The 16,073-nt window shown below is 48.2% G+C and overlaps 1 protein-coding gene across 1 annotated transcript; it reads left to right on the top strand.

The window, feature by feature from the left end:
* The first annotated feature begins 15,635 nt into the window (after nucleotides 1–15,635).
* Nucleotides 15,636–16,073, top strand: LOC124666284 (16.9 kDa class I heat shock protein 1-like). The gene has a single exon (XM_047203627.1). It carries the CDS (start codon nucleotides 15,636–15,638, stop codon nucleotides 16,071–16,073), a length of 438 nt encoding a protein of 145 aa, XP_047059583.1.

Below are 16,073 nucleotides of genomic sequence, written 5' to 3'. Positions count from 1 at the left end.
CCAGAAGGGCATCCTTTTTAAAAGAGGGGAGCTGAGGCCGTGGCACCTCACACCACTACGACCACAACAAGCTAACAAACCATCCGGGCCCGCAACCTCGGCTTCCTTCCTGCCGTGAGGACAAAGGCATGGCACTGCCGCCCGTCGCAACAGCAGTAGCACCTCAAACTGAGGAGACCTGCACAAACACCCAACACCGCAGCTCACCCCGACTGCGCTGGTCTGGTTTAAAGTGTTTACACCTGAGATAATACCACGGTGTGGTTTGGGATGGTTACACGGTGTGAATGGTTTGACACCGGAAGAAGGAGCTTAAACATTTATTGCTCGAATCCGCAACGACAGGCCAAGTCGAAGTGGCGGCGTTCCGACCTCGCAACAACTAGATTAGGCCTCTCTAACGCTGAATCCGTTGATTCATTGCCGACTTGGACCAGAAGGGCATCCTTTTTAAAAGAGGGGAGCTCGGTGATCCGATGGAAGGTGGAGGGAGTGCGGTGATGCGAGGGAAGGTGGCACGATAAGCCAGGGGAGCGCGATAGTCGGTGGCGAGGTTAGGGTAGCTCGGTGAATTCTATGCAAGGTGGAGGAAGCGCGGTGATGCGAGGGAAGGTGGCACGACAAGCAAGGGGAGCACGGTGGGCGGTGGCGAGGCGAGGGGAGCTCGGTGAATTCGATGGAAGGTGGAGGAAGCGCGGTGATGCGAGGGAAGGTGGCACGACAAGCCAGGGGAGCGCGGTGATGCGAGGGAAGGTGGCACGACAAGCTAGGGGAGCGCGGTGGGCGGTGGCGAGGCGAGGGGAGCTCGGTGAGTTCTATGGAAGGTGGAGGCAGCGCTGTGATGCGAGGGAATGTGGCACGAGGATCCAGGGTAGCGCGGTGGGCGGTGGAGAGGGGAGGGGAGCGCAGCGGGGATGTGAGGGTAGGCACGACAGAGCAGGCAAAGAGAGTGCGGGTGTGGTGTGGGTGAGGTCTTTAGGGTGAGCGTGAGGGTGGGGTGCGGGTTGGAGGAGAAATATCTTGAGGCGGGGAGGGTGAGTGTGAGGGTGGCATTACTTCATGAATGTGACTATCGGAGAGGAAGATTGTGAATTTATAATGCAAAACTACCGGTTCGAGGCCGTCGACCCAATGCTTGTAAGAAGTTGTTCTCTTTTTATTGTTTTTTCATGTTGCTATGATCTATATCATAAAATAGAGAAAGAGTAAAGTTGCATGAAATCACCACTTTCAAGTAAAATCTAGGAGGAAGACATCTCCTCACCCGCGAAATAGGATTATGACGTTGGGAGTCTTTTAATCTTTCGGTTTATGCTTCCTGATGTTAAGTCGGGGATCTCCAATAATATTTTCACTAAAAGCCGGGAACCTAGAGCCATGGCCGCACCCCGTTTCAAGCAAACCAAGAGACGGCTCAAACCCTCACACGACAAGAAGGACCTCAACGAGGTGATTCCATTCTTGAAGCTTAGATAAAAACTTCTTTGCTCTAGTTCGCCAAGATCGGTAAGAGATATGTACACCTTTTTTTTTATCAGAGAGAGGGAAGGGAGAGAGGTACACATGTATGTATGTACTTGTAGAGAAGGTGCCATGCATGCAATCAATAGTCTTTTTTTTTTTTTTTGAGAAACTCACATACCCTTTATTCAGAAAAATTCAGAGTTACAGGTATGTTTAAACCAACTGGTGGCTCTAGAAACCACACATGCCGACCCACTGGCAAGGATGAAGCGAACCTAGCCAACCTGTGAGCCTCCCCATTTGCCTTCCTACCTTCATGAACGAAAGTCGTATCTCCTCTCAACCTTGATCTGACATTGATCTCCTTCAAAATGCTTCCAAAAATACCCAAATTTTCAGAGCCAAGACCTTTGACAACTTCAAGGCAATCTGAGGCCACATGAATTGGACCAAACAGCAGATCCTCAGCCACATCTAAAGCTTCCCTGCAAGCCAATGCTTCCAGAGTTCCAGGATGAGTAATACCCTCATACACCACTGCCGATGCCCCTCGGAACTGACCGTCTCCAGAACGACAGACTGCACCCACCGCTCCTTTGGCTTGAGACTTGGACACGGCAGCGTCAACATTCACCTTCATCGAACCTACAGGTGGAGCGAGCCATCTCCCTCTCCCGGCGGTCACATGCACTTTGCTCGGATTACCATTGGTTCGGACCCCTCCAGCGTCAAGATCAGTCAAAAAGCGGTCGACGAACGCCACCGTCGCCATTGGACTTTGATAAACCTCCTCATGGATAGCCTTTCTCTTAGCATGCCATATAGCCCAAAGGGTGACCAGCATACGAGTTAAATCTTCCTTCTTCATCGTATCTATCATGGCAAAAAGCCACGATCTAGCAGAGGGCTCCTGCGATAGGGATATATGTTCGACAATATCCGCCTTAGTCAGTGCCCACACACATCGCGCCATGTTGCAGTCGATGAGCGAGTGGCGCCAGGAGTCTTCTCTTCCACAGATGGAACATGCCGCCGATGGCGCCATATTCCGTCGCCGTCGCAGATCCCCTGTAGGTAGCGAGTGTTTAGCTAGCCTCCACAGAAAAATATGAATCTTGGACGGAACTTCAGTCTTCCACAGCTTCTTCCAAGACTTCTCCCTCTCGGACGTGCCTGACGACGCTGCCCGCTCGTCAAGCCAATCCTCCCGTGTGCGCTTTGTCGCCGCTATAGCCCGGTAACATGATCGCACTGAGAACACACCTGAACGTTCAAAATGCCACGCCCAGAAATCATTTTGCACCCGATGGGATAGCGGAATTGTTCTGATCACCTCCGTGTCCATCGGTAGAAAAAACTGATTCAGTTTTTCCACATTCCAGTCTGCTGTATGATGATTAATAAACTCACTCACTCTCCTCGGCGCATCGGCAGCCATGACAGTCACTGGACGTTACCGAGAGTTTCTCGGGAGCCAATTCTGTTCCCACGCCATTGTCGTCCGTCCATCTCCGATTCGCCGAATCAGGCCAACCGCTAGAGCCTGTCTTCCTTCCAAGATGGACCTCCAAATCTGAGATGGGTGAGACCCAAGTTCAGCCGACAGAAAATCACCAGATGGGAAGTACACCGCTTTCAGCACACGTGCACTCAACGATTCTGGCACCTGTAGAATCCGCCGACCCTGTCTAGCAAGTAGAGCAAGGTTGAACAGTTCAATGTCTCGGAAGCCAAGGCCCCCTACACTCTTTGGCTGTGTCATCTGCTCCCAGGCAACCCAGCTCGTTCTTCTCTGTCCCTCCTTACACCCCCACCAAAATTTGCGGAGCATTGAATTTATGTGCTCGCAAAGGCCTTTTGGCAGTTTAAAGCAGGACATCGAAAAGGTTGGTACCGCCTGTGCCACGGACTTGATCAAAATTTCTTTCCCGCCCACCGACAACAATTGTTCCAACCAGCCCAAGACTTTCTTCCATACTTTATCTCGGAGATATTTAAAGGCGCCACTCTTTGAAATTCCCACATCTGAGGGCATCCCCAAATACTTCTCATTCAAAGTTTCCTTTTCAACCTGTAACTCTCCCTTTATCATCCCTCTGATCACCTCTGGACAGCCCTTACTAAAGAAGATGGAGGACTTGTCCATATTTATCCGCTGACCTGATGCATTGCAATACACGTTCAGCACACTCTTGATTTCTCTAGCACCCTCGCTACTAGCTTTGAAGAACAGCAGGCTATCATCCGCAAAGAGCAAGTGGTTTACCGCCGGGGCCGACGTCGCCACTTTTAACCCATCATGCAATCAATAGTCGGTAAGAGCGCTAGCCAAATACATTCCCGCGCAGGATTGGTCCAAACGAATTTGGTTTTTGGGCCGAGACATAAACGAATTTGGTTTCTGGGCCGATTTGAGTCTAGTAGGCCTCACGCACAATAGGCTGCTCAAACCCTACCCAACATTTACCCATTCCATTCACGACCAGACGCCACACGATCGCCGCCGCTCTTCCCCGTCGCCGGCCACCTCCCCTCCGCCATCCCCTTCTCCATCCGGCCAAGCTCCAACCTCTACCAATCCCCACGCACAAGATCGACCTCCGCCGCCGCCATGGACTCGCCAAGGACAGAGGCGGCGCCCCCCATGAGCCGCTCTGCGTCGCGGCGGCTCGGTCGCCGGCGCGCTTGTGCGCTGGTAGGATGGCGCGCAGCGCTCCGTCGAACCAGCTTCCCGCGTCTCGCGCGTGGCTGACGGGCGCTTTCACGCCGGCGAGGTGGTGCACACACCGTCCGAACGTGGCGGCGCAGCGCCACCGTTCTGCGCTCCGTCGCCGCCGTCAACTAGACCGTGGCCTCGCCGCGCCCTGCTCCAGGGCGTCGCCGTCAAGGTATGGTATCCAAACCCTAATCTTAATCCATTTTTTCCCCCTGATTCAGTTTTCTTGACTGAAAAAATTGCTTCTTTACAGAGCAGCAGGAGGAGGAAGGAGCGAGCTCGGTTTTGTATTTGTAACAGTTCTCACGAAGAAGGTCGTGCTTGCTGTCCCGTTTACTGCATGTATTAGATTGATTGTATGCGTTGGCTGCTTCCCTTGAACGGATTGGTTTATAGCTAGGACCTATACACTGTAATAAACTAGTTTAGACGTGGATGCGTTAGTCAGGCTCAGGTTTAGCCAATTATTGAACGCTAATTCTTTTGGTGTAATATGACCATACTATAATACTGCAAAAAAGAAGGATAATCATATGGCACCCGTGCTGAAAAAGTTGTCTGAATTCCCAGTCTTTTTTTCTTTAGGCTGCAAATACATTCAGTAACTTGTGCAGTGCATGGAGTTCAGATGAGTATGATAGTTCATACTGATTATTCGGACAAGCATGTTTTGTTTTTGTACAGCCCTCTATCAGTCTTTGCTTCTTCCTTGCGACCTTTGGCTCGCCTCTAAGTGACCCTGTCGACACCGTGTTGAAAAACTATCAGATCAGTAGAGAAGTTTTGTTGAAATGTTCAGATTTTTGGGTGGCTATTTCTGCACCTCCTGCCTTGCACTCACGTGCATACATACATGTTTGCACCTGAAGCTTGAGCGCTGGGTTTTGTTCTGGCACCGATGCTCAAGTTTGGCTGGCATATATTGCAATTATAGGGCGTATTTAAGTACACTCTGATTGCTTTTCTTTTCCACGCATATTCCTCCATTGACTCAAATTTTCATGTGCAGGGAGCTTTGCTACCCAGACTGCGCTGCTGACGGAGCAAGGATGGGGTGTCTGTGGAGCTGGGCCAAGGGAGGAGCGCTGCTGGTTCGGGGGCTGAAGCCGGTTGACTATTGAGTGCGACCTACCTGGGGCCAGCAGGGCAAGTCGGGCATCGCCAGGGGCAAGCGGCGCTCTGTTTCTCTTGTGGCGTGGTAAGAACGGAACGACGCTCTCAGTGGATTACACTGCCTTGCATGTATTGGGATACAGGTTCCGTTGAATTGTGGATTTTTTTGGCGATTGTTAGCGATATGGTTATTTAGTGACATAATAGGTCTTCTTTCTTGGTTGGTTTTATTCATTCTCTAGTTTACGAATATGCGGTGCTTCAACCTTTAGGAATTCGTGGTGCTTTTATGATACTGGAATGTGCTGTTGGTCGTGTTGTTGAATCACATGGTTTCCATGATTCAGCGATGCCTGTTTTCTGGTTTGCATTTCCTACAAATTTCCTTTGCTACAATCATATATCATCTGTGCTATTTAGTTCAGAACTATGCACATGTTGTCTTTTAACTGGAGTTCAGTTATAAATGCTGTGTCCTTGGTTGCTATGTGTCACTTTCATGCATATTATTGTTCTTTTAATCATCACTAGTATTGATCTGTACTTGTTTGCACAATATTAACTTTGTGCTATAATTTTTTGACTAGGCGACCCTGTCGACACCCTGGGCGAAGGGAGCAGTGCGGCTTCACCTCCACCCTCGCTAACGTGAGGTGGCAGTGAGTTCAACACGCCGCTACCGTGGCAGTGGTGGCCTTTCAGCTGATTATTTTGGTTCCCCTTTGATGTTGCTTCAGCCATCGAGGGTGCGTTCAGGTGTGCATCTACATTCGTTGATGTTCTGTTTCTTTGGGGGCTGCAGAAATTCTCGATGATGTTTGTATGCCACATGGGTTGTGTTGTATGCACTAGTATTGTCTGAGTTGAAGTATACTAGTATTTGTTGTGCAGGTTCGAATTTCCAAAAAAGAGGGAAGGTCATGACAAAAATTTCAGTACTCCCTAGCTGTTGTCTTTAGTTGGTATATATTCCTTAGTTGCTATTTCGTCCTAGTGGTTTGGGCCAGAATTTCAGCTTGGCCCAGCTCTAATTTTCATCCAAAATATTTGAAACCATCGGACATGACAGCAGCAGCGGGAAAGCGATGGCGGCTGTGGTTGCAAGGGGCATCAGCAGCGCGAGGAAGTAGCAGTGGCTGTAGGAGGCGAGGATGATGCTTGCGTTTCAAACTGTTATTTTCTTTGTACTAGACGCTATGGAGTGGCACTGCTATGGTTTGATTCTGATTTGAACTGTCATTTTCTTATATACCAGGACTGATTGCATGAACTTCCATGCTGTGCATCTTACTTTGGCTGGACATTCACTGTTCAGTTGTGTGGAGTTTGTGTTTAGTTAAGGCCTCTGATCGAGTTATCATGTTTGGTTGGACTAGTGAGTTGAGTTTGGATGCATAAATAGGCGTGTCATGTGCCACACTTTTTACTGTTCTGTTATCTGAATTATGATCTGGATGTGCAAAAGAATAACAAGGTCATGGCAAATTTTTCAACACAATTGCTGATTAAAGTTGCATCGGTTACTTAGGTGAACGAAATACTATTGTTTCTTGAATAAATTTGCTGATGTAGAGCTGACCACCATCATCTGGTTTTTTCTTCTTTTGCGAGGATATAACCAGTAAGTGGACATGCACGGTGGGCGGGTAGCAGGTGGTACACCTGTCGCAGCGCTGCGGCTGCCCTGCGGAAGCCGGTTGACTATTGAGTGCGACCTACCTGGGGCAAGCAGGGCGAGTCGGGCATCGCCAGGGGCCAGCGGCGCTGTTTCTCTTGTGGCGTGGTAAGAACGGAACGGCGCTCTCACTGGATTACACTACCTTCCATGTATTGGGCTACAGGTTCCGTTGAATGGTGGATTTTTTGGTGATTGTAGCGATATGGTTATTTCGTGACATAATAGGTCTTCTTTCTTGGTTGGTTTTATTCATTCTCTAGTTCACGAATATGCGGTGCTTCTACTTTTAGGAATTCGTGGTGCTTTTCTGATACTGGAATGTGCTGTTGGTCATGTAGTTGAATCACATGGTTTCCATGATTCAGCGAGGCTTGCTTTCTGTTTTGCATTTCCTATAAATTTCCTTTGCTACAGTCATATACCATCTGTGCTATTTAGTTCAGAACTATGCACATGTTTTCTTTTAACTGGAGTTCAATTATAAATGTTGTGTCCTTGGTTGCTATGTGTCACTTTCCATGCATATTGTTGTTCTTTTAATCATCACTAGTATTGATATGTACTTGTTTGCACAGTACTAATTTTGTGCTATATTTTTTTTGACAAGGCGTTGTCTGGAGCGTGCAGCGGAGCTGGGCGAAGGGAGCAGCGCTGCTTTACCTGCGCCCTCGCTGACGTGCGATGGCGGCGAGTTCAGCACGCCGCTACCACTGCAGTGGTGGCCTCTCGGGTGATTCCTTGGGTTTCAGCCATTGAGTGTGCGTTCTGGTGTGCATCTACATTCGTTTATGTTCTGTTTTTTTGGGTGCTGCTCCAGAAATTCTCGATGATGTTTGTCTGCCACATGGGTTGTGCTGTATGCACTAGTATTGTCTGAGTTGAAGTATACTATTTGTTGTGCAGGTTTGAATTTCCAAAATAGATGGAAGGTCATGACAAAAATTTCAGTACTCCCTAGCTGTTGTCTTTAGTTGGTATATATTCCTTAGTTGCTATTTCGTCCTAGCTGTTTGGGCCAGAATTTCTGCTTGTCTCAGCTCTAATTTTTCATCCAAAACATTTGAAACCATCGGACATGACAGCAGCTTTGACAGAGCAATGACATTCACTGTTCAGTTGTGTGGAGTTTGTGTTTAGTTAAGGCCTCTGATTGAGTTATCATGTTTGGTCGGACTAGTGAGTCGAGTTTGGATGCACAAAGAGGCGTGCCATGTGCCACATTTTTTACTGTTTTGTTATCTGAATTGTGGTCTGGATGTGCAAAAGAATAGCAAGGTCATGGCAAATTTTTCGACACCATTGCTGATTAAAGTTGCATCGGTTACTTAGGTGAATGAAATACAATTGTTTCTTTAATAAATCTGGTTATCTAGAGCTGACCACCATCATGTGGTTTGTTCTTGTTTTGCAAGGATATAACCAGTAAGTGGACATGCACGTTGGGCGGGTAGCAGGTGGTACACCTGTCGCAGCGCTGCTGCGACAGCCCTTGGCATCATCATCATCACGTGTTGGAAGGTGGAAGAAGACCCGACCAAAGGGAACGCCCGCCTCTACGTATGCATGCGTGCCGCAGCCTTGGTCGAGCAAGCCAGCGGACATCCAGTCAAGTTTGTACTAATTCGTGTTGTGTGGTGATAATTTTGTGCCAGGAGGTTTTTTGGCGCACATTGTATGTCTGATGCGGCGCGCGCGGGTTTGCGCACCGGCTGCTTTGCCTTGACATTGGATGAAAAATTAGAGCCTTGGCCGAGCATCTCGGATCCTAGTCAAGTTTGTAATAATTTCGTGTGACGAGGTTTACATTGTATGTTTGCTGCCGTGCGGGTTGGTGCATCGGCTGCTTTGCCTTACATTGGATGAAATGCTATCTTATTGTTATTCAGAGCTTTGGTCTGATCTGGTTGCACTTTGCAGTAGAAACAGAAGAGGTCTCGTGTGGCAAGCTTTGTTGACGCTCTGGCTGATTAATAAGAGGATTTTTGTTACTAGCTCTACTATGTCTTGTTAACTATTTGTACTCTGTATTAGTTGCCACTAAAATAAAATAGATGTATCTACAGTTAGAATGTGTCTAGAGATACTATTGATGTTGTATATTGATGTCATGTAGTATGATTTGGAAAATCGTCTAGATTTTCGTGAGGCTTATATATACTGTACAAGTTAAAGGGGGGATATCGTGGTCAGCCGCTTGAACGGGAAGAAAATGTAGCCGATTTTTTCTAAAATGTCAAAAAGTCATCCGTATGTAGTGTAGATGAGCTGGGCCATACATAATCTGTTGAATCAGAGGCCCGAAACTTAAGCAGACGCGATGGAGCGAGCTAGGTTTGCGACTGAAATCGTGCACATATATACATACCAGGTATTGAAGAACACCTCGATCGTATCCTGGCAGGAGTCAACTCGAGTCTATTTGCTTCTCCGCGCGCGCGCGACAGAGAAAGAAAAAAAAAAGACAGTATTAATTCGGGCCAGCACGTGAGAGAGAAAAGAAATCCGCGGGACAGATCGAGGTCAGCTTCTTGGTGGTTTTGTATTAACTAGGAGGCATTGGCGCGGCGACACGCCGCGCCCGTGGCATAATATGCATAATATCTGAGAGCGATGGCAGAGCTGTGTGCAAATGAGCTTCCTGTGAAGGTCGAAACTAATCTCTATAAATGGTGGCACAGCTAAGTTAGCTACACCTGCACAAGTATGAGGGCGCTATAGGGCAGAGTAACACGGTTGAAACAGCAGAATGCTTCATACAATCATATACGCAAACGTAGTAGTGCAGAGACATAGAAGTATGCTTTTAAGTTATTACACACAGCTGGGTAATAGGTACTTAATACTACGGTACATCAACTACACATTGTCTTGTCTAGGTTGACCGGTATTTCAATAATATTATACATAACTGATCTGTGGTAGCACACGAAATTTTCACTACACGGAACTTTTTCTGCTAATAGCTTCCAGGCTGGGTCGAGCCGTTGCTGAACATGAGGCTTTGCTTCTCTGCGAGAACAGAGGGAAGTAAAGTTAGGGCATCTTTATACAATTGAACTTTGTATGCTTAGCTTCTGTCTTATTTGTGCGGGAAGAGTGCCTTGTTAACATGATTCTTGGCCGATACTGAATTTGCTTGTTCGGTCTTCCTTTTTTCAGATGCAAAGCTGACGCCCTTTAGCAGGAAAAAGAGGTGTTATTCGATTTTGGATTGTGTCATAGTTGTGTGCCTTTTAAGCTTGTGTTGCTGGGAACTAAGAGAATAGAAAAAAATGAGTTTGCACTGACCTCCTCTATGTCGGATTCAACCTTTTTCTATAATCTTTTCGCTTGGCGCGGAGCCTGAATCTCTTATATCTTCTGTTCCATTTGGTACTTCGTCAGGTGGGGAAGGTGCTGGAGCTTTTTCTTGACACAATGTAGTTTTTGTGGTGCTTGTTGATGACAGCGGACAGCGGACGTGATATTGTCAGCTTCGTAAGCTTCCTGTGTGACACAGGCAGTGACCAAACATTTTGTGCCAACAACATTCTGCACAGCAGGTGATAAATCGCTTGCTTTTCCTCTGGTCGTTGCAACAACCAGCTCTTCATCATGGCCTGTAAGTATTTTACCATGATCGCCAAAAAACATGAACTCACATATGAACTCTTTATTTTCTTCATTTGGTTTGATGTCTTTTTCCCTCACGCGCAACTTGTACCTGAAAACAATAGCACCTTTACTTTTTCTGTTTATATGAGCAAGGGTGGTTTTGTCGGTCTAAGCAATACCTGTGTTTCTCTTCTCTGCAGGGGCAGTCACCAGTGCACCTGTAGGCGTTTCCATTAGGGACTGTCTTTTTCCAGCATACTTTGCAGGAAGAGCCAATCGCATGATAGACAACTCCACAAATCTTAAAAACATATGGGTCATTCCCAACATTAACATTCCTGCCAACATGATGTCGGGAGGCGGAAGAGCGGAAGAGATACCATGCCATCTCGACAGCAAACAGTATATACACAATGATAAGTCTTGCCTAAACGTTTATTACGCTCCGGAGCCCAGTATGAAGCGCCATAGACCACCATAGTAAGACCTACCAGGACAGGCAGCTGCAAAGCACAACCCAACACAAAATGAGCAAGAAGAGAACAAACAGCTCTAAAATAAGAAACCAATAAAAGAAAGAACAACTTTTGCAGCCTACCAAATGGGCTTATATCATAGAACAGAACAGAGAAAGCATATTTTTTGATGAAATGATCTTGTGATATGTAGGATAGAGTAGTTTAAATGTGATAGATGAATAAGTGAAGTGGGGTCAATTTGGCCAAAAAGAAACCCCTCAGGCCAGGGTAGTTAAACTGGCATATTGACTTGCATGTTCTTAAATTTTCTTGTACGATGACTGCCCTGCAAACCAAAGAGTGGCTTCATAGAACCATCACCTATACGAACGTACTGGCAACTCCTGTCTGTATTATTTTGTGCTGCTCCTTACGCTGCCTGATTCGACGGAGCTCTTTAGCACTTATAGTAGTTCTCTCAATTCCATTGCTAAACCAGTGGCCTACAATTGCTTCTCTCTTAATTAGGCGGACTGTAGTTTGCACATACGCCTGGTTGTATGTGGTTAGTCAGAACCGGTAATAGGCCTCATAAACTTCAGCGTTAAAATGGTACAGGACAATTATTTATTACTTGCAGGACACCAGGGATGATGAAATGAAATCAGAGGAAATCTGATAAAATGTAACACCTGAAGGTACACCAGGGAATAGCACTGACATGATTTTCAAACCTGAAGAGTAGACTGCAGTAAAAGAATTCTTTACCCTCACACTTGAGGAGGCCAAAAGTATCCAGCAGGAGCAGATAACACCTCAATAGATTGGAGCAAAGTATCCGGCATAGCAGGACCGGCACAGTAGGCGTGAGGCGAGTCCTCGAGTCATAACCAACAGTCCGAAGACGACCCAGCTTAATTCAGCACCTACCAAATAAGCCGACGGCAGAGGAATCCAAAAGTTCGGACTCTACAGGGACGACGAGCAGCTGCCATCACCATAGCAAAGAAACCTGAAAAGGAACAATAAAAAAGTGAGAGAAAACAAATAAAAGGTACCAAGAAACAAAGAAAGACAAAAGCAGAAGAACGCAAGCAACGAATCATCAAACGGTAGTAACTATCTCGAGCACATAGCATACATATATTAGAAAATATGGCCAGACTAATGGATCTACCTCAAACCGTAATCTTTAAACGCCTCTAAAGATGATGAAGCACCTATATATAATATTTATCTGCCACCTCCCTCCTCTTACCGCTACTTTTGAGGATAAACTTTGGTAAATTTCATGTCAAATAGGGTCAGCTAAAACACAGAAAATGAATTAGATACCTCTAGATTCTATTCCTAAATTAAGATATTGATTAAGCCTCTTCTCTCAAGCATCATGTCTAATAGTTTCGAAGTGATATGCTCCATGACATGGTTGAAACACAACAATTAGATGAACAATATCACACGAGAGGGTAAAGGTAATAATCAAAACGAAGATAGCTAAGGAGAACATAGAGGGGGTAATGAGAGGGAAAGAGATCCGCCGGACCCCCGCACACCTCCACCACGCGTTCACCGCTGCGGGATCCCCCGTGGCGCCTACCTTCGATGAAGCAGGCAGCAGCAACGCGGCCATCCACCGTGTTTTCACCGCCGCGGAATCCCCGGAGCGCCTACGTTTGATGAACCAGCGGGAGCAGCCTTCCCCGCCGTCTCCACTATCGAGGAGGTCACCGCCTCTGCCGGGATAAGAGATGAAGCAAGTAGAAGCTTCCCCCACCATATCCACTATAGAGGAGGCTGCTGCCCTCACCGGCGGCTCCATGGCTACCTTCTTGCTCGCTTCCCGCCACCGTTTTCGGCCCCGCAGCCGTAGGCGGCGTGGGCGACGCGGAGGGACGGCTGGCTGGCCGGCGCGTAGAGCGGAGCTCACGCGGCACCCGTGCCGGGCGGCGGCGCGCGCGACGCGCACGGAGCGGCAAGCGTGTGCCGGGGCGTGGGAAACGCCGGAGCCGGAGGGGATGCCCACGGGCTGGCCGAGGCAGCCATGGGAAGGATCTCATCCAAAGAGAAGGAGGCGGATGGAGGTGGAGATAGCGAGGAAAGGTCACATCTGGAGGATGCACGATGCCACGACGCAGTGCAGAATAACTGCTGGTTTGTTCGGTGGTGGGTCCAGCACCGCTTTGACCAAATTAAATCAAATTAAACACGGTAAGAAAGGAAACCGGAAGGAGATCGGTCACCAATACACACTATAAATTCGTTTGCCGGTAGCCGGTTGCCTGATCTTAAGGAAAAATAAAGGAAAGGAAAGTTACTGCTGGACATAAAAAAATTAACAGACTACGTGTCGTTCAAAGGAAGGAATGTTAGGCATGGAAAATAGCCCATCTACAGTAGACAGATCAATTAGGGAGCGTTAAACCGTATAATTCGGCCGCCACATCACTTGCGCATTCAGCGACGATCCCAGCGTAGTCATCCCGTAGGGTCGTCGCAGCACGTGACGCCGAACGTCGGGAAGCCGCTGTTGACGAGCGTAGTTTTGCTTTCCAGCTCAGCTTTGCTTCTCTTTCTTTCTTTCTAATTTCAGCCCAGGTAGAGCCTACTGAGATCTGGAGCACTCTCCAGCCTGCGGTTGGTGAGTGGGCCTTATCCTTCTTTTTATTTTTGCTGCACAATTCCGGCACCATGGAGACGACTCTCGAATGAACTGGTCCTGTGTCGGAAACATGGAAAAAAACCAGAGAAATTGCGGTGCCTCGCGAACTCACGATTCACGAACTCTCAGTCGCGCCCTGCCTCCCTTCCCGGGTCTATAAATATACTGCATCGCATTCGAGCTGAATCCAACAGAGAAGATCACGAATCCATTCGGCGCATAGCAAATTAGCGAGGAAATTGCAGCTTCCACCAGGTTCAGCTTATTTCGTTGCACAAAACACCACATCGACGAAACTTTTGCAGTCTCCACCAGATCCACATCTAACCAGTTGCAACTTAGTCTAGATACTCATTTCATCATCGGTAATAGCTAAACTGACTAGTCGGTCCCACACAGATAAACCCATTTTTAATGAGGTATCGCACCTCCCCATGCGTTGTGTCCACTGTAGGCAGAACACCAAAGGGAAACGGCTCACACTTAGAGCATCTCCAACAGGCGCACTAAAAGTCGGCGCGCTTGATGGCGTGTAAGACACACGTCCGTTGGGAACCCCAAGAGAAAGGTGTGATGCGCACAGCAGCAAGTTTTCCCTCAGTAAGAAACCAAGGTTATCGAACCAGTAGGAGACAAGGAACACGTGAAGGTTGTTGGTGGTGGAGTGTAGTGCGGCGCAACACCAGGGATTCCAGCGCCAACGTGGAACGGAGCCGGCGGCAACGGCGGCTGGTGGGACGGAGTAGGGAGGGGTTGGTGGGGTGCCGGAGGTCGCGTCCACCGCCGGAATTGCGTCGGCGGCCGCGCAGAGGCAAGGGATTGGGCGGTGGCGCGGGGGAAGTTTCAGCGCGGGGTTTTTTCACGCTTGCGTCGCGATGCCGCGCGCTCTAGCCGGCGTCCCAAGTATAGCGCTTGGGATAGCGCAAACCGGCCCGCGCCCAAAAAAAATTACAGCGCCTGCTGGAGGAGCGATATCGACTCCGCGCGCTGCAAACCGGCGGTTAATATAGAGCGCCTGTTGGAGATGCTCTTAGAGCATCCCAGCCCTGTGTTACCAACGACGTCTGGCGTAAGCTCTGGCGTAAGCTTCGGAAACATCCGATTTTATTCAAGTTTCATTAAATTAACAAGTTTAAATCAAAAATGCTGAAATTTGAACACCTAAACTAATTGTGGAGTGGGATGACGCGCCAGAACCACTCCATGTCGGGCTCCTCCTCCGCCGCATCCTCCTTCTTGATGGACAAGTTGCCGCCCGCACCTGCTCCTACCGTGCCGGTTGCACTAGTTCCTTCGCTAGCCGTGAAGTCAACGAGTGCGCTGGGGGTACTTCCTGGTCCTGGCCCGAACCGTTCCAGCCTTTCCACCGGCGGAAGGGGATGAGGGTGCGTCGGCGAGCCTTCCAGGTCGTGCGCCGGTGGTAAGCCTGGGCCTGTAGCTTGTATTGAGATTGTATTGAGATTTAACAAGTTCGTAGTATACATCAATGGCTACCTCTAGAACTTTGTCTCAGATATTTTCTAAAACCTTCAAATACAAATTCCGTGTGTTTGAAAAGAAAGCGGTACTTGTAGCTTTTGCTTCAATTTTAAGTTTCTCCATTGTTATGGTCATATCCTATTTCATATATCATGCACTGTTAATATTTATTATCTCATAAATTATACTCTTATATTGCTGCACCATTTCTGATTTTTTTTTGCATGCACTTGACTAAAACAGTTTCCCATTGTAATTTTGTTGCTAGGTTAGCTTTCAGCATGGTATTAGACTGGACTGCAAAGGATTAGATGTAGATCTAGTGGAATGTGCAAAATTTCCGTCGATGTGGTGGTATGTGCAACGCTTTGAGATGAGCCTGGTGGAGAGTGCAATTCCCTCCAAATTAGCGATCGATTCAAATCAGACCCTCGCAATCACTTTCCCCGCGGCCAGAAACCGCAGCCGACAATGTCGATCGTTAGGCGCTGCCCCTTCGCTGACCTCTGGGTCGACCCATTCGACGGCTTCTGCTCCATCGTCCCAGCATCCTGGGACTCCGACACTACCGGCATTGCAAACGCTCGTGTGGACTGGAAGGAGACGCCGGAGGCGCACGTCTTCAAGGCTGACCTGCCCGGAGTGAAGAAGGATGAGGTCAAGGTTGAGGTGGAAGACGGCAATGTGCTCGTTGTCAGCGGCGAGCGCACCAAGGAGAAAGAAGACAAGAAAGAAAAGTGGCACCGCGTCGAGCGCAGCAGCGGCAAGTTCGTCAGGCGCTTCCAGCTGCCGGAGAACACCAAGATGGAGGAGGTGAATGCCGGGCTAGAGAACGGCGTCCTCACCGTGACCGTGCCCAAGGTTGAGGCCAAGAAGCCCGAGGTGAAGGCCATCGAGATCTCCGGCTAA

The sequence above is a fragment of the Lolium rigidum genome, chromosome 6 (assembly GCF_022539505.1).
Source record: "Lolium rigidum isolate FL_2022 chromosome 6, APGP_CSIRO_Lrig_0.1, whole genome shotgun sequence".
Lineage (NCBI taxonomy): Eukaryota > Viridiplantae > Streptophyta > Magnoliopsida > Poales > Poaceae > Lolium > Lolium rigidum.
The sequence above is the reverse complement of the archived record's forward strand: the minus strand, read 5'-3'. Positions and strand labels throughout refer to the sequence as shown.